General features: G+C 40.2%; 1 protein-coding gene across 1 annotated transcript in view; it reads left to right on the plus strand.

The window, feature by feature from the left end:
• Positions 1–26,613, plus strand: part of RABEP1 (rabaptin, RAB GTPase binding effector protein 1) — a 134,986-nt gene that overhangs the window by 105,294 nt on the left and 3,079 nt on the right. The window contains exons 11-17 of the mRNA XM_058283718.2: positions 5,312–5,428; positions 18,259–18,357; positions 19,964–20,104; positions 21,758–21,947; positions 22,482–22,537; positions 25,031–25,129; positions 26,066–26,182. Of these exons, the coding sequence (XP_058139701.1) occupies positions 5,312–5,428; positions 18,259–18,357; positions 19,964–20,104; positions 21,758–21,947; positions 22,482–22,537; positions 25,031–25,129; positions 26,066–26,182 (819 nt within the window). The remainder of the gene's footprint in view (positions 1–5,311; positions 5,429–18,258; positions 18,358–19,963; positions 20,105–21,757; positions 21,948–22,481; positions 22,538–25,030; positions 25,130–26,065; positions 26,183–26,613) is intronic.

Below are 26,613 nucleotides of genomic sequence, written 5' to 3' on the forward strand. Positions count from 1 at the left end.
TTTATTAAAGTATACATTCATACATGAATGTACATAAACAATAAGTGTATAGAAAAAGGTGTGAGCTTACAAAACACATGAATATCATCATACAGTGCTCTTATACCTCGCCCTGCCACCAACACCTTGCTTTTTTTTTTTTTTTTTTTAAAGATTTATTTATTTATTTAATTTCCCCCACCTCCCCTGGTTGTCTGTTCTTGGTGTCTATTTGCTGCATCCTGTTTCTTTGTCCGCTTCTGTTGTCGTCAGCGGCACAGGAAGTGTGGGCGGCGCCATTCCTGGGCAGGCTGCACTTTCTTTTCACGCTGGGCGGCTTTCCTCACGGGCGCACTCCTTGCGCGTGGGCCTCCCCCACGCGGGGGACACCCTTGCGTGGCACGGCACTCCTTGCGCGCATCAGCACTGCTCATGGCCAGCTCCACACGGGTCAAGGAGGCCCGGGGTTTGAACCGCGGACCTCCCATATGGTAGACGGACGCCCTAACCACTGGGCCAAAGTCCGTTTCCCAACACCTTGCATTATTGTGGAACATTGGTTACCAACTATGATAGATCATCATCGAAATATTACTAACTATAGCCCATATCTTACATTTGGTGTATTTTTCCCCAAACCACTAGATTATTAACACCTATATTAGTACTATATATTTGTTATAGTTCATGACAATATTCTCCTATTCTGTTAACCACAGTCGTTTTTTTTCTTTTTAAAGATTTATTTTTTATTTCTCTCCCCTTCCCTGCCCACACTGCCCCCCACCAGTTGTCTGCTCTCTGTGTCCATTCACTGTGTGTTCTTCTGTGTCTGCTTGCATTCTTGTCAGTGGCACCAGGAATCTGTGTCTCTTTTTGTTGCATCATCTTGCTGCATCAGCTCTCTGTGTATGCTGTGCCACTCCTAGGCAGGCTGCACTTTTTTCACGCTGGGTGGCTCTCCTTCTGCGCTTGTTGTGCGTGGGGCTCCCCTACGCGGGGGACACCCCTGCATGGCACGGCACTCCTTGTGTGCATCAGCGCTATGCATGGACCAGCTAATCACACAGGTCAGGAGGCCCTGGGTTTGAACCCTGGACCTCCCATGTGGTAAGCGGATGCTCTATCTGTTGAGCCAAATCTGCTTCCCAACGACGGTCGTTCTTACACCATTGGATTCTCTGTGTTATACAGTCCCATGCTTTGTACAGTCTATTGAACGCGTAAACTCAGTGGCTCTCATTTTCATCAGAGTTGTGCTGTCATCACCTCAGACAATTTTAGAAAGTTTTCATTACTCCAAAAGGAAAAGTCCCATACTGTTTTATACTCCCCCATTATTGATCCTTAGAATTGATACATCTTCTTTGCCAATGCTGCAGAATTATTACAATAGTACTGTTAAACTATCGTCCATAAGTTAGAGTAGATGTAATTTTCCCATGTATCACTATATTCTTAACACTTTGTAAAAGAAGAACATACTTATATTTATACTATTAACCACTTCATCCACCAGTAAAATCACTGTTATACAGTCCCTAGATTATTCTCTACCTTCAACTGACATTTATGTACACAGGCAACCCCTTTCAGTCACAATCACATTTTTAAGTCACTAATGATAGTTATACTATTATGTGTTATCATCAGCTCTATTCATGTCCACACTTTTACAGTAATGTTATTAAAAATTCTATATACATTAAGCATAAGCTCCCATTCTTTTTTTTTTTTTTTTTTTAAAGATTTATTTATTTATTTAATTCCCCCCCTCCCCTGGTTGTCTGTTCTTGGTGTCTATTTGCTGCGTCTTGTTTCTTTGTCCGCTTCTGTTGTCGTCAGCGGCACGGGAAGTGTGGGCGGCGCCATTCCTGGGCAGGCTGCACTTTCTTTTCATGCTGGGCGGCTTTCCTCACAGGCGCACTTCTTGCGCGTGGGGCTCCCCCACGCGGGGGACACCCTTGCATGGCACGGCACTCCTTGCGCGCATCAGCACTGTGCATGGCCAGCTCCACACGGGTCAAGGAGGCCCGGGGTTTGAACTGCGGACCTCCCATATGGTAGACGGACGCCCTAACCACTAGGCCAAAGTCCGTTTCCCAAGCTCCCATTCTTAACCCACATTTTATCTCCTAGTAACCTATACTCTGAAGTTTACCTCTGAGTTTACTCCTCCTATTTAGTTCATATTAGTTAAGACCATACAATATTTGTCCTTTTGTATCTGACTTATTTCACTCAACAGAATGTCCTCAGGGTTCATCCACGCTGTCATATGCATCCCAGGTTCCTTTCTTCTTACAGCTGAATAGTATTCCTTTGTATATATAGCATATTTTGTTTATCTACTCTGCAGTTGATGGACACTTGGGCGGGTTTGATATTTTAGCAATTGTGAATAATGCTGCTCTGAACTTTAGAGTATAAATGTCTGTTCACATCCTTGATTTCCTTTCTTCTGAATATATTCCTAATAACGGGATTACTGGGTCATATGTCAGTTGTATATTGTTTCTTGAGGTACTGCAAAACTGTCTTCCACAGAGGCTACACCATTCTACATTCCCACCAGCAGTGAAGGACATCCTCCACATTTCTCCACATCCTCTCCAGTAGTTTTCTGTTTTTTAAATAATGACCATTCTATAAGGTGTGAATTGCTACCCCATTGTAGTTTTGAGCTTCATTCCCCTAATAACTAGTGATGTTGAACATTTTTACATGTGCTTTTTAATTGCCTACTTGTAATAAATTTATTGAATTAAGATTAATTAGGAAGCAGATGTGGCTGAACTGATAGAGCGTCCACTTACCATATAGGAGGTCCAGGGTTCAAACCAAGGGCCTCCTGGCGCATGTGGTGAGCTGGCCCATGCGCAGTGCTGTCACGTGCAAGGGGTGCCATGCCACACAGCAGTGCCCCCCACGTAGGGGTATCCCATGTGCAAGGAGTGCACCTCGCATAAAAAAAGTGCAGCCTGCCCAGGAGTGGCACCACACATATGGAGAGCTGATGGAGCAAGATGATGCAACCAAAAGAGAGACACAGGTTCCTGGTGCCACTGAGAATGCAAGCGGACACAAAAGAACACAACAGCGAATGGATACAACAGAGCAAACAATGGTGGGGTGGGAGGAAAGGGGAGAGAAATAAAAATAAAATCTTTTAAAAAATTTATAGGTTTTAGAAATTAAGCTTTGGGAAGCGGACTTGGCCCAATGGATAGGTCGTCCGCCTACCACGTGGGAGGTTCCCGGTTCAAACCCTGGGCCTCTATGACTCGTGTGGAACCGGCCCATGTGCAGTGCTGATGTGTTCAAGGAATGCCCTGCCACACAGGGGTGTCCCCCGTGTAGGGGAGCCCCACGTGCAAGGAGTGCACCCCACAAGGAGAGCTGGCCAGAGTGAAAGAAAGTGCAGCCTGCCCAAGAATGGCGCCACACACGGAGAGATGACACAAGATGATGCAACAAAAGAAACACAGATCCCCGGTGCCACTGATAAGGATAGAAGTGGTCACAGAAGAATACACAGTGAATGGACACAGAGAGCAGACAACTGGGGCGGGGAGTGGGAAGGGGAGAGAAATAAACAAAAAATCTTAAAGAAAAAAAAAGAAATAAAGCTTTGGAAGATTTTGATATGTTGAGATTACAAGTCTTAAGTATCTTTCCCAAATCAGTGTGTAATAATGAATTCCTTGGTAACATTTAGAAAATAATGTGGAATTTCATGAAAATAGGCTTGTGAAAGTATATATGAGGAAAATAATTTTTTTCTTATTTTTCCAAATTGTTATTTGTTTGATAATAATTGTTCACTTAATCTTCAAAAGAATTTACAGCAGATTAGAATGATGGTTTAATATATTTTTTTTTAATTTTTAAAAAAAGATTTATTTCTCTCCCTTCTCCCCCCACCCCAGTTGTCTGTTCTCTGTGTCAATTTGCTGCATCTTCTTTGTCAGCTTCTGTTGTTGTCAGCGGCTTGTTGTCAGTGGCACGGGAATCTGTGTTTCTCTTAGTTGCATCATCATGTGTCAGCTCTCCGTGTGGGCGGCGCCATTCTTAGGCAGGCTGCACTTTCTTTCACACTGGGTGGCTCTCCTTATGAGGCGCACTCCTTGCTCATGGGGCTCCCCTATGCAGGGGACACCCTTGCATGGCAGGGCACTCCTTGCGCACATCAGCACTGCGCATGGGCCAGTTCCACACGGGTTAAGGAGGCCCGAGGTTTGAACCAAGGACCTCCCATGTGCTAGACGGACTTCCTAACCACTGGGCCAAGTCCGTTGCCCAATGGTTTAGTATTTTTGAGTGGCAGAGGCAGTGATTTCCTTCACATATGCTTCTTTCATGGTGGTTTAAAAGTGTATCTGCAAAAGTAATATCTTTGGCCTCTGATAGGGTGTTGTGGTGATAGGATATCTTGGATTCCAGAGCCAATTCTGTAGACATTTACAGATGCTTCATCTGTGCTTGGCTATTTGTCAGGTTCAGATGGAGGTAAGACATTTACTGTCCATAAGGAGCTTTCAGTGTTGACAACTAAGCCATCAGTTCAATACAGTTTGTTACTATAGATGTGCACATAGAACTAGAGGAACACTGAGAGGAGCAGTCAACTGTGTCGTCACAGATGATGACACTTCCCTGAAACTAGGATCTGAAACAAATTAATTCAAAACTGGGTTAAGAAGTAATTAGGAAAAGATGTGGAGAAAGGGTGTTCATGGAAGAGGAATAATGTACAAAAGAACAGAGTTATGAAAGAAAATGATGTGTTTTGGGAACTGTGATAGTTCACGTGGCTGTATGTTGTTGTGCGTGTATATGAGAGAAAGATCACATAATGGGAGAGGAAGCTACAAAGGAAGGGCATGGTGAGATCATTGAGGGAGGAGTGAAGATCAAAGAGGTTTAAATTTTACCCTGGAAACTTGAGAGGCATTTAGAGATTTTAGGTAAAGGAATTATTTGTGTTAGGAAAAATAGAGTTAGTGTGGATTGTAGATTAAAAGCAACGGATAGACCAGAGTCACAGAGGCCAGTGCCCTAGCCCAGAGAACCCAGGAAGGGAAGTAGGTATTTTAAAATGAGATAATATATGTGAAAATGATTTGTTAACTGTAAACCACAGTATAATTGTTACTTGAGGTCATTCATCTTCTTTTCTTCCTGAATTATCAAATCTGTGACATTTTTCAGAGAAAAAAAAGATAAGGTAAAAAAAATTCTGGAGTTATAGATTTACGGTTTTAAAAGAATTCTGATTCTTCCTTCTAATTGCCTCTTTTTTTCCCCATAATTACCTCTTAAAATTATGTAGGTGAAAAAACTGCAGGTGATGCTAAGACAAGCTAATGACCAGTTAGAGAAGACAATGAAAGATAAACAGGAGCTTGAAGAGTTCATAAAGCAGAGCTCTGAAGATTCAAGTCATCAGGTAAATGATAACTTTTAGAATGTGAACCGTGGAGAGTGACTGGGTTGTTTAAAGGAATTCCGAAAACATAGTGATTTTCTCTATTGCCCTGAAGATTTGACAATTCTTTTTACATTATTTATTTATTTCTCATTTATCCCTTCCCAGATGGTTCTCTTGTCTGTCTGCTCATTGTTTGCTTGTCTTCTTCAGGAGGCACCAGGAACCAAACCTGGGACCTCCCACATAGGGGAGTGCCCAGTGGCCTGAGCCACATCCACTCCCGGTGCGCGGCAGTGTCTACTGGCTTGTGACACCTGCTGGTTTAAGGATCTGCTTGTTGCTGCTAGGTGCGGGCACCTAGCTCTCACTGCAGCTGGGTGCAGCATCTAGCTCTTGTTGTGGTGGGTGCAGGCATCTACTTGTCTTCTTAGGAGGCACTAGGACCTGAACCTGGGACCTCCTATGTGTTAGGCGGGTGCCGAATGGCTGGGCCACATCTGCATCCCTTGACAGTTCTATTTTACCTGAGATAAATAGATCTCCTACTGCTTTTTCTCTGATGCCTGTTTTACAGATTTTGCTTTTGAAATGGCTGGTTGGTGAATGTCAAGAGGCTATGATTCTCCTCTTCCTTTTATTTTTATTAATTATGTTTTTTGACAGTAAAGATACTATTTTTTTTTTACTTTTTTTTAAAGGTATAGTATACATAGAAAAAACTCACTCAAACATGCACTAACACCTGTGCCACCACCATTGTCATCAAGTAATAAAACATTAGCCAGTATTCCAGAAGCCCTCACATGCATCTTCCAAATATTATCTTCTCCCCAGAGATAATATCTGTCCTAACTTCTAACACCATTATATTCACCTTGTATGTTTTTAAATTTTAGTAAATATAGTCATATGTATTCTTATATCTGTCTTCCTTCAAACTGTGAGATTTATTCATGATGCTTGTAGCAGTTTATTTTCATTGCTGTATAATTGTACCATTATATGGATATACCACAATTTATCCATCTTAATGTTGATTGACATTTGGGTTGTTTCTAGTTCTGGACTATTATGAATTATGCTGCTTTGAACATTTCTGTAAAGGACTTGGTGCACATGTTTCTGCTGGGTATATACGTAAGAGTCAAATGCCCGAGTCTCAAAAGGGAATGTGTCTGTTCAACTTTAGTAGATGATAATGCCAAACAGCTTTCCAAAGTGGTTGTACCAACTTACATTCTCACCAGCAATGTATGAGAAAAATTTCTGTGGGTCCAACCATCTTGCCAGACTTTGCTTTGTCAGTTATTTTAATTATATCCATTTTAGTGGGTTTGTAGTGGTATTTCATTGTGATGTAGTTTGCATTTCTCTGATTACTGTTGATGTTAATTAGCATTTTCTGTTTATTGGCCATTGAGATATTGCTCTTTGTTTAAAAATTTCATTTTATTTTACAGATAAATACTCCTCCTTGGTCTATCTCTTTTTGTGTTTATATGAGATTCTTGCTTAGGAAGCTTCATTCTTTATTATCTTTCACATTTAGATCCAAAATCCATTTAGAACTGATTTTATTTTTATATATAGGGTGTAAGATATGGTAAAGTCCTCCCCATTCCCTCCCTTCCTATATGGAGCCCTAATTTTTCCTATACTATTTAATGAAAAGATCATCTTTTTCCCACTGCTCTGCAAGTTCACCTCTGTTCTCTCTCGAGTGAGTATTTATGTGTAGGTCAGTTTCAAGAACCTGTTCTGTTTGTTTATCTTTGCACCAGTTCCACACTGTAATTTATAAGACCATTTTCACTGGACTCTATTCTAGTTTTTATTTCTTCACTGAGAACAATCTTTTCATTCATTTCAAAAGTGTTTACTCATGGAGCATAATTATAATTTCTACTTTCAAGTCTGATAATTCCAAGATTCAGGAATTTTTAAAGACTTGATCATGGGGTTGGCATCTCTTAATATTCTTTTTCTTGAGAATTGGTCACATTTTCATGGTTCTTCCTATGACAAGTACTTTTAGGTTGCATCCTGGAAATTTTGAATATTTTATTGTGAGACTTTGGGTTCTGTTAAAATCCTCTGGAGAATGTTAATTTATTTTAGCAGGCAATCAGCTTGATTGGGTTCAGTTCACAAGTTTTGTGTTGTCTTCTGTGGGTGGTGCTTGTAATATCAGTTCAGGTCCAGTAGCCTTTGCCGTGTTCCTTTGAGTCGTCTGTGCTTGTGCACTCAGGTGTGAGCATGAGATTTGGGCTGGTGCACACAGAGAATTAGGGGACCCTTTTTCTAGATCTCTTCTGTCAGATGCCCCTGCTTCTGGTTCTTTAGTCAGAAAGACAGTTTTACCTTTTGTGCTACTGCAGCTTAAACTAGGACTGCCCTCAGGTTAGTGCCAGGAAAGAAAATAAAACAAATAGGAAATTCCTATATGAGTTACATTTTCTGGGGTTTGATTTCCCTCCCCAATCTTCCTGCTTTTGCTTACTTTTCAGTCTTCAGGTACTTGCTTTTTGTATTTTGTCAAAGAGTTTTTAGTCATGATCAGTGGAGGAGAGAAGCTATAGTGGGCTTAGTTATCTTTGACAGCACCAGAAGTTGCAGTTCTCTCATATTGTTGTTTGTCAGAATGTCTTTTTCTTGCCACCTTCATTCAAGAAAAGCAAAGCCAGGTATAGAATTCTCAGCACTCATGTTATTTTCTTTCAGCACTTTGAAGGTCTTATTCCATTGCTTCTGGTTTCCATGTTTCTGATGAGAAGTCACCTATCAGTCTTATTGTTGCTTCTTTAAAGGTAAAATGTTCTTTTTACCTTGGCTGTTTTAAAGATGTTCCTTTTGTCTTTTGCCCTTAGCGGTTTTACTCTGTTATGCCTAGGTGCATTTTTCTTCATATTTATCCTGTTTGGGGCTCACAGGATTTCTTGGATTGCAGAATTGATGTCTTTCATCTTACCTGAAAAATTTATAGCCACTATCTCTGTTTAAAAAAAAACAACTTGTTTTTATTGAGCTATACATAAAGTGCACAAATCTTAGGTGTACAATTTGATGAATATTAACTTGAAAAATTTTACCAGGGTCATCACTAGCCCCAGGTAAAGTTACATTTCTAACATACTCATGCTTTTTCCAGGTCAGTAAATACCTTACCTGCTTATACACAGAAGTAGCCACTATTGTGACTTTTAACAACATGTTTTCGTTGTTGCCAGATCTTGAGCTTCATTGTAAATAGACTAATGTGGTATACGTTTCTATCCTTTTATGTCTGGCTCTATCATCCTCATGTCTCTGAGATTCATCAGGATTGTTTTCTGTTACAATTGTGTTTGTTGTTGTTGTTTTGAGGTACTACGGGCCAGGGATTGAACCTGGGATCTTGTGTGTGGGAGGCCAGTGCTCAACCACTGAGCCACACTGGCTCCCCTGAGTTGCTTTTTTCATTTGTTTGCTTGTTGTTTATTTTTGTTTTTTTTAGGAGGCACCAGGAACCAAACCTAGGACCTCCCATGTGGGAAGCAGGCACTCAGCTGCTTGAGCCATGTCTGCTCCCTAATGCTGTGAATATTCTCTTACGTGGATATTCCATAATTTGTCCATTTCAACAGCTGAAGGACATTTAAGTTTTTTCCAGGTTTTGGCTATTGTGAATAAGGCTTCTGTGAACATTTTTGTACATGTCTTTTGGTGAACATCTGTACTCATTTCTAAGTCTATTCCTAGGAGTGAAATTATGGGGGCATTTGCATTGGCCTGTTTTTAGCGCTGTGAGATATTTCCATCAGCTATTATTTCTTCAAATATTTATGCACATTAGATCTCATGCGCCTAACTTCTGTGTTTTTCATCTTTTTGTCTCTGTTCATTTTCCCATCAAATGGGTATATTTGTTCAACCCATTCATTGAATTTTTTTTTTAAGATGTATTTTTTATTTATTTACTGCCCCCACTTGCAGCTTGCTTGCTGCTTGCTCTGTGTCCATTCACTGTGCGTTGTTCTGTGTCTGCTTGTCTCCCTTTGTTGTGTCATCTTGCTGCGCCAGCTCTCCAGGGGCCGGGCAGTCAGCTCTCTGCAGGCTCAGGCCAGCTTGCCTTCACAAGGAGGCCCTGGGACGTGAACCCAGGGCCTGCCATATGATAGATGGGAGCCCAATCGATTGAGCCACAGCCACTTCCCCCATCCATTGAATTTTTAAAATAGATAATTGATTTTTTTAGTTTATCATATCCATTTGGCTATTCTTCAAGGTTTCCAGTTCTCTCTGCCAATTTTAAATTTTGTCTTTCATACCTTTGACCAAAATAAAAAGTATGTTTCTGATAACTCCCTTATCTGAATTCCTTCTGAATCTGTTTCTCTTGGCTGCTTTCTTTCATTATTCCTTGTATATTTTTAATTGTGTACTGGACATTGTATGTGATATTTTTTGAAATAATATTAAGTATAGGATGATGCTATCTTCCTTATGAGAGGTAGGCAACTAGAGGTACCAACAATTTAGGATGACCTTAATGTAGTTTCAGGATTTCAGATTGTATGAAGTTTTAGGGGTCAGATTTTTTTGTTGTTATTGTTTTGTTTCGTTTTAATTTTTTGAAGAGTTGTAAGTTAATGAGTCATACATACCATACATAATTGCTATACATCACCCTACCACCACCACTACCTTACTTTGTTGCGACACATTTGTTACAAATGTTGAAAGAACATTGTCATAATATTGCTGCTGTCTATAGCATATAGTTTATATTTGGTGTGTTTTCCCCACAAACCATCCTCTTTTCTTTTTTTATAAGATTTATTTATTATATTTATTTATTTCTCTCCCTTTCCCCCCCACCCCAGTTGTCTGTTCTCTGTGTCTATTTTACTGCATGTTCTTTGTCCACTTTTTTGTTGTCAGCGGCACAGGAATCTGTATTTCTTTTTGTTGCATCATCTTGTTGCGTTAGCTCTCCGTGTGGGCGGCGCCATTCCTGGGCAGGCTGCGCTTTCTTTCGCACTGGGCGGCTCTCCTTATGGGGCGCACTCCTTGCGCGTCAGGCCCCCCTACCCGGGGGACACCCCTGCGTGGCACGACACTCCTTGCGCGCATCAGCACTGCGCATGGGCCAGCTCCACACGGGTCAAGGAGGCCCGGGGTTTGAACCGCGGACCTCCCATGTGTTAGGCGGATGTGCTAACCACCGGGCCAAGTCCGCTTCCCACAAACCATCCTCTTATATAGTATTGTATATTTGTTATAGTTCATGAAAGAACTTTCTCATATTTGTATTGTTAACCACTGTCCATCATTCACCTCAGGGTTCACTGTATTATATGGTCCCCTGCCTAGTTCAGTCCACCCAAAATATACACTCAGTGTCTCTAAGTGTCATGGCAGAGATGTGCTGTCATCAGCTCTGTCCATTTCAGAACGTTTCCAGAAGGAAAGATTCCATACCCCCTTATACACCCCCGTTATTGACCCTTAGCATTGATACAGAACATTCTTTGCAACTGCTGTAAAAATATTACAATATTAGTCTTTTTTTTTTTTTTTTTAAAGGAGGTTCTGGGACCTGGTATAAGGGAAGCAGATGCTCAATCACCTGAGCTACATCTCCTCCCACACTATTACTCTTAGCTATAGTCTATATGTAACATTAGTTGTATTTTTCCCATGTAACTCCATATTCTTAACACCTTGTAATAGAGAAATATTCTTTTATTTGTATTGTTAAACAGAAATCATCTACCACTGAAATCACTGTTACACAGTTCTAGATTATCCTCTAGCTTTCTTTCAATTGACATTAACCTCCCCATACTACCCCTTTTAGGCACAATTACATTTATAATCAGCAGTGTTGATTATACTCATTATAATGTGTTACCATTTCCCCACATTCACAATCCCCCTTACTAAGCATTCTACATATGTTAAGCATCAGCACCCCCTTCTCAACCTACATTCTATCTCCTAGTAACCTATACACTATCTTTCATTGTATTTAGTTCATGTTAGTGAGACAATATAATAATTAGCCTTTTGTGTCTGGTTTATTTCAGTCAACCTAATGTCCTCAAGGTTCGGCCATGTTGTCATGTGCATCCCAAGTTCATTTCTTCCTACAGCTGAATAGTTTATCATTGTATGAATATACCACATTTGTTTTATCCATTCAGTGGGCTGATGGACCCTTGGGTTGTTTCCATCTTTTAGCAAATTGTACATAATGCTGCTATGAACATCGTTGTGCAAATGTCTGTTTCTATCCTTGCTTTCAGTTCTTCTGAATATATTCCTAGTAGTGGGATTGCCAGATCATCTGGTAGTTCTATATTTAGCTTCCTGAAGAACCACCAAACAGTTTCCAGAGAGACTGTACCATTTTACATTTCACCAACAGTAAAGGAGTGTTCCTGTTTCCCTGCATCTTCTCCAATACTTGTCTTTTTTTTTTTTTGTTTTTTTAAAAATAATGTACATTCTGTAAGGCATGAAATGATTTCTGTTTTGATCTGCCTTTAATAGCTAGTGATGTTGAACACTTTTTCAAGTGCTTTTGGGCCATTTGTATTTCTTCTTTGGAAAAATTTCAAGTTTTTGCCCATTTTTGTTGTTGTCAGCGGCACGGGAATCTGTGTTTCCTTTTGTTGCGTCATCTTGTTGTGTCAGCTCTGCGTGTGTGCAGCGCCATTCCTGCGTAGACTGCACTTTGTTTTGCACTGGGCGGCTCTCCTTACGGGGCACACCCCTTGTGCATGGGGCTGGCTCCCCTATGTGGGGACACCCCTGCGTGGCAGGGCACTCCTTGCGCGCATCAGCACTGCGCATGGGCCAGCTCCACACGGGTCAAGGAGGCCCAGGGTTTGAACCGTGGACCTCCCATGCAGTAGACGGACGCCCTAACCACTCGGCCAAGTCCGCTTCCCTTTTTGCCCATTTTTAAAATTGGATTGTCTTTTCATCTTTGTTACATGACTTCTTTATATAATATGGAGATCAGACCCTTAGTGGATATGTGGTTTCCAAAAATTTTCTCCTAATGAGTAGGCTGTCTTTTCACCTTCTTGACAAAGTCATTTGAAACACAAAAGTGTTTTAATTTTGAGCAGGTCCCATTTATCTATTTTTTCTTTATTGCTTGTGCTTTGGGAGTAAGGTTTAAGAAACCTCCACCTACCATAAGATCTTAAGATGTTTCCTTACATTTTCTTCTAGAAATTTTGTGGTTCTAGCTCATATTTAGGTCTTTGATCCATTTTGAGTTACTTTTTGTATGAGGTGTGTGATAGAGGTCTTCTTTGTTTCTTTTAGATGTGGATATCCAGTTCTCCCAACAAATTTATTGAATATAATGTTCTGACCTAGCTGGTTGGGTTTGATAGCCGTGTCAAAAATCACCTGAAGTAGATGTGTGGGTCTGTTTCTGAGTTCTCGATTCAGTTCCATTAGTCAGTATGTCTATCTTTATGCCAGTCCCATGCTGTTTTTGTCACTGTAGCTAAATAATATGCTTTACAGTCAGGAGGTGAAAGTCCTCCAGCTTCTTTCTTCTTTGTAAAGACATTTTTCCTATTTGGGGCTATTGGGTAGAATTAATATTTTAATATTTCCTCTTCCAATCCATGAACACGAATGTCCTTCCATTTATTTAGGCCTTTTTTCATTTCTTTTAGCAATGGTTTGTAGTTTTCTGAATACAGAACCTTTATGGCCTTGGTTAAGTTTATTCCTAAATATTTAATTCTTTTAGTCACTATTATAAGTAGAATTTTTTTCTGACTTCCTCATTGCTTATCAGTAATGTAGAGAAATGCTACTAATTTTTGTGTTAATCTTGTACCTGCCACTTTGCTGAACTCATCTATCCTGGTAGATTGCTGGTGGGTTTTTCAGGAATTTCTATATATAGGATTGTATCATCAGCAAAGAGAGAAAATTTTACTTCTTCCTTTCCTGTGTGGGTGCCTTTTATTTCTGTTTCCTGCTTCATTGGTCTAGCTAGAACTTCTAGCACCAAATATTGAATAATAGTGATGACAGTGGGTATCCTTGTCTTGTTCCGGATATCAGCGGGACAGCTTTCAGTCTTTCACCATTGAGCACAATGTTAGCTGTGGTTTTTTCATATATGCACTTTACTCTGTTAGGAAAACTTCCTTCTTATCTTTTGGAGTTTTTATCAAGAAAGGGTGCTGAATTTTGTCAAATGCCTTTTTTGCATCAATCAGGAGGATCATATGATTTTTCTTCTTCAGTTTATCAGTATGGTTTATTACACGAATTGATTCTCTTTGTGTTGGACCACCCTTGTATACCTGGATAGAACCCACTTGATGGTGGTGTATAGTCTTTTTTTTAAAGATTTATTTATTTTCCCCCTTCCCCTCCTCCCATCCTGCTGTTTTTGCTGTCTGTGTTGTCTTCTCTTCTCATTTTCTCTCCTCTAGGATTCACTGGGATTCGATCCTGGAGACCTCTGATTGGGAGAGAGGTTCCCTGTCAATTGTGTCACCTCAGTTCCTGGTTTCTGTGGTGCTTCACCCTGGCTTTCCCTTTGTCTCTCTTTTGACGTGTCATCATCTTGCTGCATGACTCACTTGCACGTGGCACTGGCTTACCATGTGGGATTCATGTGGACACTCATGCAGGCACTGGCTTACCACGCAGGCATTCACATGAGCACTGGCTTGCCATGCGGGCAGGCCTTCTCTTCTTTTTCTCCAGGAGGTCCCAGGGATCGAACCCAGGTCCTCCCATATGGTAGGCAGAAGTTCTATCAGTTGAACCAAATCCGCTTCCCATATAGTTCTTTTAGTGTGCTTTTGGACTTGGTTAGCAAGTATTTTGCTGAGAATGTTTGCATCTATAGTCATTAGTTCTTTTTTTATGTATCTTTGGCTTTGGTATTAGGGTGATATAGGCTTCATAGAATGGGTTTGATAGTGTTCCTTCCTATTCCGTTTTTTTGGACGAACTTGAGCAAGATTGGTATTAATCATCTTTGAACGATGGGTAGAATCCACCTGTGAAGTCATGCTCCTGGGCTTTTCATTTCTGGGAGGTTTTTAATGACTGTTTCAATCTCTTCACTCATGATTGGTTTGTTGAGCCCTTCTCTTTCTTAGTTATTCGTGTATTTCCAGGAATTTGTCCACATTGTCTATGTTATGTAGTTTGTTGGTGTGCAGTTGTTCATTGTATCCTCTTATCTCTCTTTTTTCTGTGGGTTCAATGGTAATGTCCCCCCTCTTATTTCTGATTTTATTTATTTTCATCATCTTTCTCTTTTTCTTTGTCAGCTAAGGGTTTGTCAGTTTTGTTGATCTAGAAGAATCAACATTTGATTTTGTGGATTCTCTTTTTCTCAATTTCATTTATTTCTGTTCTAGTCTTTATTATTTCTTACCTTGGTTTGGAATTAGTATGCTGTCCTTTTTCTAGTTCCTCCAGGTGTGCGGTTTAGGTCAGCTTTAGCTCTTTGTTCTTTTTTAACATGCGCATTGAGGGCTATAAGTTTCCATCTCAGCACTGTGTTCACTGTATCCCATAGGTTTTATTTTTTGTCTGTTTGTTTCTAGGAGGTACTGGCGACTGAACCTAGAACCTCACACATGGGAAACAAGAGCCCAATCACTGAGTGGCTGTAGATCCACTCCCCCCATAGGTTGTTTTTTTTATGTTTTTATTTTTTTAAAGGAGGCACCACAAACCGAACCCAGGACCTCCCATGTGGGAAGCAGACACTCAATTGCTTGAGCCTCATCCGCTCCCTCCCCCCCCCTTTTTTTAAAGATTTATTCATTCACACACACCCTCATTGTTCTGGGCTCACTGTCTGCTGTGTCCATTCTCTGTGTGCTCTCTGGCTCTGCTTGTCTTCTCTTTAGGAGGTACCGTGAACCGAACCTGGGACCTCCCTTGTGGAGGACAGGTGCTTAGTTGCTTGAGCCACCTCAGCTCCCTGCTTTTTTGTGTCTCTCTTTGTCTTTCCTCTTTGAATCATCTTTGTTGTGTCATCTTGCTGTACCAGGCTGTCTCGCCTGCTTGCTCTCTTGCTTGTCTTCTTCAGGAGGCACTGGGAACTGAACCTGGGATCTCCCATGTGGTAGGCAGGAGCTCAGTTGCTTGAGCCACCTCTGCGTCTCCCTCCCATATGTTTTGATATGTTGTGTTCCTCTTTTTCATTCATCTTGAGATATTTACTGATTTATCTAGCAGTTTCTTCTTTGACCCACTGATTATTTGAGTGTTTTTTAATCTCCCTATATTTGTGAATATAGGTATTTATGTATTTCATAAGGGTGGGGAAGTTTTTGGTTATTATTCATCAAATATTCTTTCTGATGGTTTCCTGTTCTCCTCTTCTTCTAACAGCAATAATGTGTATGTTTATGCATCTCACATTTTCATTCAATTCCCTGAGACCCTGTTCCAGTTTTTCCACTCTTTTCTCCTGTTATTTCCTATCTTTTCAAGTTCAGATGCTTGGTCCTCCAAGTCACTAATTCTATCATCCGTCAGTTCAAATTTGCTGTTATGTGCCTCTAATGTATTTTTAATCTCATTCATTGACTTTCATTCCCATAAGCTCTGTTACTTTTCTTTGCAGTCTTTCAAAAAATTGTTCTTTATGCTCACCCAGTAAAATCTTAATATTCTTCATTTCTTGTCATATTTTCCTTCAACTCCTTGAATTAATTTAGGAGATTTGTGTGATTATCATTGATTAGTTGTCTTAAATGCTGTCTGTCAGGATTTTTGGTTTGTTCCTTTGCCTAGGCCGTCCCTTCCAGTTTCTTAGTATGGCTTGTAATTTTTTGCTTTGTTTAGGCATCTGAATATGTTGGTGAATTTTTCTGTCTTGCATAGTGGTTTTATTTCACAGCTCTTCTTTGATTTTTGGCTCAACTTATTCTAAATATTCAAGATTGCCCAGCTCAAGTTATCAGAACAGGGCCAGGGATCCACTAATGGTGTGCCTACGAGATCAAGGGGGCTTGGGACATGGGAGACTCCAAAGTGTTCTTACTGGTTGCAGTTTGCTGGCCTGCCAGCAAATGGCACTGTTTGGTGAACCTTTCCACAGAGGTTTCTCTTTCTTTTTTTAAAAGATTTATTTATTTATTTAATTCCCCCCCCCCTTGTCTGTTCTCTGTGTCTATTTGCTGCATCTTGTTTCTTTGTCCACTTCTGTTGTCGTCAGCGGCATGGGAAGTGTGGGCGGCACCATTCCTGGGCAGACTGCTCTTTCTTTCGCGCTGGGCGGCTCTCCTTAGGGGGCGCACTCCTTGCGCGTGGGGCTCCCCTACACGGAGGACACCCCTGTGTGGCAGGGCACTCCTTGCGCGCATCAGCACTGCGCATGGGCCAGCTCCACACGGGTCAAGGAGGCCCGGGGTTTGAACCGTGGACCTCCCATGTGGTAGACGGACGCCCTAACCACTGGGCCAAGTAGAGGTGTCTCTTTCAACCTTCACTCACTGGTGATTCTGGCTAGAGCTGAGATTCAAAATGGGCTCTGCTGGACAAACTCAGCAAAGAGAAACCATGCTCCCCCTCCACCACACCTTTCCTCCTCCCAGAGAGGAAGACGATGGTTTCCCTGTCAGTTGGCCGCAGTGAGCCATGGGTTTTACCCAGGCTGTTGGCCCTGAGGATGGTGATGGGTGCCCCTCCTGACCATGGGGGCTAGTAACTCATGGTTTTTACTTAGGCCTCTTGGTTTTTGTCCTCTCCTGGACTGTGCGCAGCTCTCTTCTGGCCTGCAGGCCTCCACAGTAGCTCCCTTAGACAGATTTTTGCCCTTCACTGTTTTTGTGAGAGAGTTGAGCCCTGCTATCCTCTTCCAATGCCATCATCCCCTAAGTTCTGCGTATTGCTTTAAATTCTCCCTTCAGTGTAGGGTACATCCCTTTGGGGACTTAACCCAAAGTACAGGGTGTTTATTTAGCAGGGGTCCCTTTGCTTGTTGGCTCCTGGACTCTCTTCATTGTTCTCCTTTCCTGAGGCTCTCAAATGTTCTGCACAACCTCTCAATGTCACACCTGGATCTCTGGAACTGGCACGTACTCCTAGAGAAAAGCTGTCCTAGATGCTGCACTCACCTTGCCAATTGCTCATCCTGGTCCTTAGATCTGTGATTCTTTTTTTGCTTTGTTAGCTCTCTGATACCTTCATGTAGATATATTTTATATTTTATCTAGCTTTTCTGTCGAATGGGAAGGTTAGTTAACATTACCTAGTCCATCACTATTAGAAGCAGAATTCTGAGAATAGTATATTTTTAAAATGTCTAAACTAAATTACTTCAAGTTATCTTGTAATTCTTGTGTATGAGTCATTAACTTTCAAGTACCTCCCCCCTCAGGAATATTAAAATTAATTCAAGGGAACTTAGTTAATGAGGTTATTTATGTGTTTGTTGCCCTTAAGTAATCCATCGTAGAAGATTGTGGCTAGTTCATAAAAAACCTATCCTTTAATGAAGTTAATTCTTTAAATTGTATGCTCTTGTGTGTGTGTGTGAGAACAGGATTTCAAATAATTTTTTTTTAGCCTTTCGAAATATTATTTATAACTAGGTTATGTAGATTAATAGCTATGCCATTTGTTCATGTAAAATGGTGGCATGCGACTCAGGGGACTTATCTGATGGAGGCCTTGTATGCTGTAGATGTGCACATATCTGTTGCACGAGTGATGAAATGGGTAAAGGATAAATTAATAAAATATTATCAAGTCTGGGCACTAAATATGCATGAGATAGAAGGGTTAGTTTTAGTATAACCAGTTTCCAAACCTTATATATTATATTATATATACACTTTTTTTTTTTGAAGATCTCTGCACTTGTTCTAAGATCCCAAGCATCTGAGATCTTACTTGAAGAATTACAACAGGCATTTTCCCAGGCAAAGAGGGATGTTCAGGAACAGATGGTAAGTTAAAATTTTGAATAAATGTATAACATATGTTCCTTTTGTTCTATCTCAAAATTATCTTTGATATGACTTTTTCTTCCTGGAAAATGTTGTTAATGTTATGCTCACCAGTATTTATGGCAATGGGCAAAATATTTACAAAGATATTATGTTTTCTTAAACCTACCTCCTGCCAAAATAATAATAATAGTCTCAAATTTAGTTATTTTTTTTTTAATCTGGGAAACTTAAACAGAATAAACTATAAACCAGCATTTCATTTCCAGTTCCTAATAAAAGCTAAAAATGGAAATCTGAAAGCTCTGGCTGGTACAGCTTTTGAGTAGTCAATATGCCTTTCCTGGGCAGCTCATTTCCTTAGGATAACCTCATTAATTTCACAGAGTTTATGAAAACCTATGTACCGTAACTGCTGTGGTGCTGCAGAACTTCCAGAAGGCCATCAATTTTGAGAGTTTGGAGGCAGAGAGCTTCATAAGGAAGGGCTGGTTGGAATCTCCAAAATATCTCCCCAGATTGGGGCCTTTCTTCTCACCAGTGTGGGTCCATCTGTCTTGCTCTTTCTTTCTCTCAAAGTTGAAAGCATCCTGCATCTGATGTCCCAGTGTAAGTTATAGCAGAGTTGGTCCTACTGGAGTGAGCCTACAGAGCTGCCTCTTGTCCAGCTCTTTTAGGGATAACAGTAAAACAACCTGGTAGTATGGTAGTGTTTCTTTTTGATTGCATTAGGTGAGATTCTAAGTGGGGTCTGAGTTGATCCCTAAATACTAGCGCTGGTCTGTTGGAAAGCTTCTCGTCCTAATCATTGACCAACGTTTCATAAACTTTCTCTAATTAGAAAATACAAGAGACATGCTTAATAATCATCATTGGTCTAAAAATCACTGTTAAATGCTGACAAAGTTGAATAGTGTTTAGCTTCCTTACACTCACCTTTTCCCTTATCTTTCAAAACTTAATTGTCTTTTCAAACATTTTTAAAGTTGATTCTGCTTAAAATGAATGCGCTGCAGGTGACAGTGACAAATTCCTGAAATTAAAATTTAGATCCTGTGAACTCTAGTGCTTTACCGTTTTCTCCAACGTACACTGAGGATTCTTAAGCTGGTAATGACTCAGTTTCTCATGAAGTTATAAAGAGTGGTTATGGTAGTGGTTGGAATCTTAATATCCCCCCTAACTTTATTTTGCAAAATTTCAAACTTACAGAGAGGTTTAAAATCTAATGAAATGAACACCCATAAAATTTTCAGGACTCAGAAGTTATTATCTTGCCACATTTGTGCATGTTTGTACTTGCTCTCTGTCTCTTTTATATGTATTTGTTTTGTTTCCTGAACCATATGAAATTAAGTTGTAGACATGACATTCCTGAACATTTCTACTCCAAAAAACAAAGATGTTCTTCTACATAACCATTAATATAATTTATTACATCCTTAAAATTTAACCAGAAGTTCCTGTTTTTTTTTTTTTTTGGTGGGTTTTTCTTTGGGGGGTGGGATGGGAAGGGGCTTTTATGACATTAACTTTTTCTCTGGGGCAGCTATCAGTAGACATGATTTACCTTACCAGCTGTGATTAGTATCTGTTTCTATTTTAGGCAGTGCTGATGCAGTCACGGGAACAGGTTTCAGAAGAGCTGACAAGGTTACAGAAAGATAATGACAGTCTCCAGGGAAAGCATAGTTTGCATGTGTCTTTACAGCAAGCAGAAGACTTCATCCTCCCAGATACTATAGAGGTAACTTACCTTCTGTGTGATAAAAAATGTAAGCAAGTACGTTTTCTGAAATGACTAAGTTATTCTTGTGGGTCCCAACTGAGAATGCACCAGAAATTAAATGTAATGTTTGAAAGGATCGCTAACCTGGTTGCTTGTGAAGTTTGTTTTTGGTCTCTAATACTTTAAAGGCTATACCATACCTACCCTCTTCTCTCCTATAATAACTTTGATGATACTTTTGGTCATTTCCGTTCTTCTGTGATTGGGTGAATCTGGGCTGCAAAACCAAGTTTCCTTGAGACATTCATAACTAAAGTTTATACAACCTTTATATACCTTATATACTCATCTATTTCTAAACCCTTTCTTATTAAAAAATTTCTTAGGCTTTATTGTAAACAATAAAGGCAAAGATCAGATTTCTTAGAGCAATGAAAAAAATATATAAAGGATTAAGTTCCTTTTGTTTCTTTAATAGAAATTGTAATTGTTAAAAACGATAAAGATTAAACATTACAGAAATTTTAAGTTTGTAAGTAAAGTTTCCCTTAATCCTATCCTGCAGATTCAACCTCTACAATTTGAACCTTTCTTTTTTTACTTTTTCTATATATAAAGATATTAATGTTACTTTTAATTTTTATGCATTTGCAAAGGCTTGGTTGCCTAACGCACCATTAGCTCTTTGCTCTTTCTTCCACCCTCCCCCAACTTGCGGTCTCAGTCCAGGTAACTGGTACTCCAGTGGGAGAACTCTTTCCCCTTTCTGAACTGTTGGTTGAGCTCATCAAACAGAAGGTTATTGGGGATCCACCTACTTTTACTGTCAGCTTAAATTCACTGTACTTCCACCCTCCACCTATTTTTGACAGGAAAGATTCCTTCCATGTTCTCTAGAAAACATTTTATTCCTAGATTTCAAAAAATTCTAAGAATCCTTCAAGGATGTAACAAGTCTAGCCTGTAAATCTTGCTTCTTAGACCTGCTTCAGTAACAAATCATATGAAATTTCTCTTACATTATCTTTACTTTTTTCTGCTTTTCTTTAACTTACATATATATTTTTAGTAGTTCTTTAAAAGTCCCCCCCCCCCTTTAAGTTGCTTTAAGATTCATTTGGAAGAATTTTAAAAAGAAGATAGAACTAAAATTTAGGGAAAAATAGAGTAAGATTTAAACTAAATGTATTATGGAAAAAACAGCTCAGTCATCACCTTATAAAGCCATCCTTTGCCATTAGTTATATCTGGCCTAACATAGTACTTTGCTTGTTGTAAATGTTCAATAACTGTTTGAATGAATCACTAGATGAATAACTAAATAAATTTTATCCTCTTGCTTCTGAATTAGTCTTTCTGGTTTTCATTACCTAACTACCCCTAAATTTAGGTGGCTCGTAGTACATGCTCCTAAGCCAATCATAGTGAACCCCACATTTTAAGTCACCTCTGCTTATGAGACAGTTTTTTTTGGGGGGGGGGGAATAGGTAATTCACAATACACTTAAGATACTGATTATCACTTGAAGCACTAGGTGGGTTAGAGTTCAAAGTTTTAATTTTCAAACCATTTGAAACAATATCTGAAATTCTGGTTGCAGAAAATCTTTAGCTTTTTAAAATTTCCTTTCATGCTTACAAACCAAATAAGCTTCTGTTTCTTGAATCTAGGAACTCCGGGAATTGGTATTAAAATACCGTGAGAACATCATTAATGTGCGGACAGCAGCAGACCACGTGGAAGAAAAGCTAAAGGCTGAAATACTTTTCCTAAAAGAGCAGATTCAAGCAGAGCAGTGTTTAAAAGAAAACCTTGAAGAAACTCTGCAGCTAGAAATAGAAAACTGCAAAGAAGAAATAGGTGAAGATAAAAGTGATATAGTTTAGAACAGGAGGCACTAATGTTTTTCTGATTATAAAAAGTAATACTGATCACAGAAGGTAGAAAACAGAAAAGTATACAAAAGAATTAAGGACTTGGTTTATTTTTCCAGATACTCTGATATATCCAGTAATTGGGAGTAAAAAAAAAAAAAAACATTCACTGTTTTTAGAAGCTCTGACAGCCTCTCTTTGGCAATTACTAAAATGGGAACTCAGTACTTGAACTCAGACCATTAAGGAACATGATTAGATGGTATCATTTCCTTGCAGAACTTTGATGTGTCAACAGACTCCTGCTGGGAATATCTTTCCACCATGACAGAGTCAGGAGGTAGATACTTGACCTATAGATAGTTTATGACATAGTTTTTGTGTGAACTCTGCCTTTACCTGAGCTTGATGGTGATGTTGATTGGTTGGGACTATTTTGAGAAAGGCATGTGTTAAGAAAAAAATTTTAATCCCAAATAATAAATGAATACTAATACTTCCCCCTCTTCTCCTCTTCTAGCTTCTATTTCAAGCCTAAAAGCTGAATTAGAAAGAATGAAAGTAGAAAAAGGACAGGTGAGTTTCAAAATTAATTCTATCTGCAACCAGTTGTTAATGAATCATGCAACACTAGATCCAAGGTGTACAAGACAGTTTAGACATGGTCCCTACCTTTAGGGAACTCCTGTCTGGTAGTTTATAAAGTGCACAGTAAAATATGGTGGAGTGAATACATGATGATAGAGATTATTTATTGAGAGTCTGCTCTGTATCAGGCTGTGCGTTATCTGGAGGAGGTACAGGAAAAGTAAGATGTGGCTGCAGCTGTGCATTTACAGTGTAGTGGGAAGACAGGCAAGGCATGATCACAACACGATCTGCTTAAAGCTATAGTAGAAATATTTACAGATAGTCTTTACAGATATTGTTTTCCAGCTGGCTTAGAAACCTCTTCTCTTTGACAACATCACCACCTTTGGTGGACGACCTCATTCAACTGCTTGGCTCACTATTCCTTGACAGTGACCCTCACCTCCACTCTGCCCTTCCCACACTCTTGGCCATACATTGCCCTGACCTGGCATTTGGTGTCAGCAGCTTCGTCTTGGCTTTGCCTGCTTTCCTTCCAATCTGCATCTTATGTGGCTTGCCCCTTTAGCTAGTCTCCCACCAACGATCTCAAGTCCCCTCACTCATTGTCCTGCTGCTGCCCTTACTTGACCAACCCTCTTATCAGTCCTGGTGTCTACCTTCTCTCTCCCGGCCCCAAGCTGCTGTTGCCACTGGAATTGGTAACACTGCAAGCGCATGCTGTCAGTTGGACCTCAAGTGCTACTCTGGCAGCTTTTCATCTGTCCTGGGTCGGCTCTCTTCATTTCACACAGTGGCTATTTCAGACAGTCATACTCACCTCAACACCCCTCCCTGCCCCTCCAGCAGATGACTTCCTCAAAGAGAACATAGAAGCCATCAGACAGGACCATCTATAGCTTCCTGGCTTGAGATTTACAGGTTCACCTACTTCTCAGCCTTCTCTCGTTTTTTCAGAGAAAACGAGTTGCTTCTGACCAAAGGATAACACAGCTCTTGTACTTTGACTGAAGCTCTTCCCATCCTTCCCAGCATCCTCTCAGTCATCCCCTCCCTTTCAGCTCTGGACCTTGAGCATTGGTCTTTAATTATTAAGCATAAACATGCTCAGGTGTCTCTCATTAAGAGGAAAAAAGATTTTTATTTGGATTGCACTTTTCTCTCAAGCTACTCAGCTTTCTTTTTCCCTTTATATGAAGCTAGGGTCCTTTTTTTTAAAAAAAAAAAAAAGGTTTATTTCTCTCCCCTTCCCCTCCATCCCCCCTCCATTGTCTGCTCTCTTGTGTCCATTCACTGTGTTCTTCTGTGTCTGCTTGCATTCTCAGCAGCACCAGGAATCTCTCTTTTTTGTTGCATCATCTGTGTGTGTGTGTGTGGTGCCACTCCTGGGTGGGCTGTGCTTTTTTCACGTGGGGCAGCTGTCCTTGCAGGGTGCACTCCTTGCACGTGGGCCTCCCCTATGCAGGAGACACCCCTGCAAGTGATGCCAAGGTTCTTGAGTCACTCCTCAACCCCCTGCAGTCTGGCTTCTGCCTCTGCTGTATACTGCCGAGTTTGCATTGGTGGAAGGTAGTGGTCTGAACATGTCTCCTCCTTTCTGCTCGCACTGCCCGTTTGGGTTCAGATTTCAACTCTTACCTGGCTTATTTATTGCCTTGCGGTTTTGTTTTGTTTTTTAACCAATTTTATTGGTACATATTAATAAGCATACAGTTCATCCAAATTATACAATCAGTGGTATTTGGTATAATCACATAGTTGTGCATTCATCATTCCAGTCATTATTACAGCATTTTCATTATTTCCATAATAATAATAAACAAAAACCCGACAAAAAATTCACCTCTCAATTGGTTTCCACTGAAACCTAGGAAATCTTTAAAAATAACAAACTTGACTGTGTCGCAGTCTGGAAACCTTCAGTGGTTCCTGTAGATAAACAGGAAAATGTCCATATTTGCACTTCTCCTGCCTCACCTTTCTCTCCGGTTTCAGTCCCCATAATCCCCACAGCGCATTACAGAGAAGCAGAACTCTCTACTGTTCTGAATGCCTTTTTATTGTATGTCATCCTTTGCCTCTTTTTGGAGTCTCTCCCCAACTTCTCCCCCTTTTTCTTTCCCTGTAAAACTTTTAAAAGATGAAAATTAACATATTTCCAGGAAGACTTTCCTAACTTTTCAGGCAGAATTAAATGCTGTTTCTTCCATTTTCATAATGCCTTGTCCTTCTCTGATTTTTCCATTCCCAGGCTTTGAAACATAGTAGGTTCTTAATGTTTTATGAAAGGATAGGTCTTGAAGCATGCATAGGGGATCCACAGAGATCAAGGGTAAAGAGAGAATTTCAAGCATCATAAAGGACCAAAGCCCAGGATGACCTCATGAGTTTAAGTGTGCTTGTCCAGGCTTTTCTAGGCAGCATGTTGTGGCCCATAGGGAGTTTGAGTTTTCAGCTTTTTCCTTCTTAATTTAACAGTTGGAATCTGCCTTAAGAGAGAAGTCTCAACAGCTTGAGAGTCTTCAGGAAATGAAAATCACTTTAGAAGAACAGTTAAAGAAAGAGACTGCTGCTAAGGTGATAATTTTGTTGATCATTTAATATTGACCACATATTGCCTATTAAAACAAAAAACCCAACTTTGCTGCTTATTTGAATAGTACTACTACTTTTTGAAAGTCGCAGAAAGAATACTAAATGAATTTATGTTGTTGGAGTTGGGTCAGATCTATACCCTGCCATCTCTGGAGGAGTGTGTCAAGGCCTTATGACCGTAAGTGATGGGCTTAAAAGGCCACTGAACTCATCTTGAGCACTTCTAGCCCATAGCTAGAAGCACTGCTTTGAAAATGCCACTCAATTTAACTGATTTATCAAAGCATAAGCTAGATTGTATTGAACCAAATTTGCTGCCTAAGTTTTGATTAGTCCAGATAGAATAAAAGTGCAGGTAGCTAGTTGTGGGGGATGCTTCCTAGAAACAGCCTTAGTAAGTTGTGTGGTGTCAGACCGTTAAGTGCAGCAAAACTGTGCTGGCGTTGTTGAGCAACTGGTTGGCTTTAGAAAGGCTCCTGAGCAGTCTTGCTGAGGTGTTGCTCTTTAAGGAAGGTCAGAGATAGTTGGGGCTGCCTGGTACATATTGGGAATTTTTGTGGCAGATATTTAACTATTGTGATCATCAGAGGAAATTCCTGAATTTTATCCTTGCTGCTGTGGCAGCCACTGATTTTGGTAGCTGCTTTTTGATGATTAATCATGTCACCAGGCCTCGGGGGCCCAGGGGGTGGATGCAGCACTTTAATTCAATTTCTTACTCTGGCTTTCACATCAACTCATTTTAGGTCCTAGAGCAAGAACTGAGCCAACCTGCATCCTTACCACAGAGATAAACGGAGACTAATTAAAACAGGCATATGATGGATACTCACCTCCTTCCTCTGTAGTAGTACGTTAATTCTGATTTATTTCTTTGGCTTTATTTATTAATCTTCATTCAAAACTTTTATCTTTTAGATTACCGTTGAACAACTGATGTTTGAGGAGAAGAACAAAGCTCAGAGATTGCAGACAGAATTAGATGTCAGTGAGCAAGTCCAGAGAGATTTTGTAAAACTTTCTCAGACCCTTCAGGTGAGCCATCTGGGAAACCACTACCCACAACACTGAAGTCCTTTGGGGGACCTTAGTACCCAGTGGAAGCTTGCCAATCAGTGACTCCACCACTGTCAGTAGAGAGATTGTGACTAGAGATTTGGACTGTGGCTGCCCCTACCCCCACTCCAAATATTTGCCTATCATTCAAGCCAGAAACCTGGTTTGTACTTCAGACTCATCCCCTTTTTCCTTTTACTCTGTTCTTTGCCAGTATTGCCTCCTGAAGGGTAAGGTACAAACTCTTTAGCATGGCATATAAGACCTTTCCCAGCTAGCCTTATTAGCCTTACATTTTTTGTCTTTCTGCCTTATATTTTGTTATACTGTTTTCTCACTACTTGATACTGCCTCTGGTAAGCATCTCTGTCTCTTCACCTCCTTATTGCTTTCTTCTAAGGCTCAGCATA

This window comes from Dasypus novemcinctus, chromosome 21 (assembly GCF_030445035.2).
Source record: "Dasypus novemcinctus isolate mDasNov1 chromosome 21, mDasNov1.1.hap2, whole genome shotgun sequence".
Lineage (NCBI taxonomy): Eukaryota > Metazoa > Chordata > Mammalia > Cingulata > Dasypodidae > Dasypus > Dasypus novemcinctus.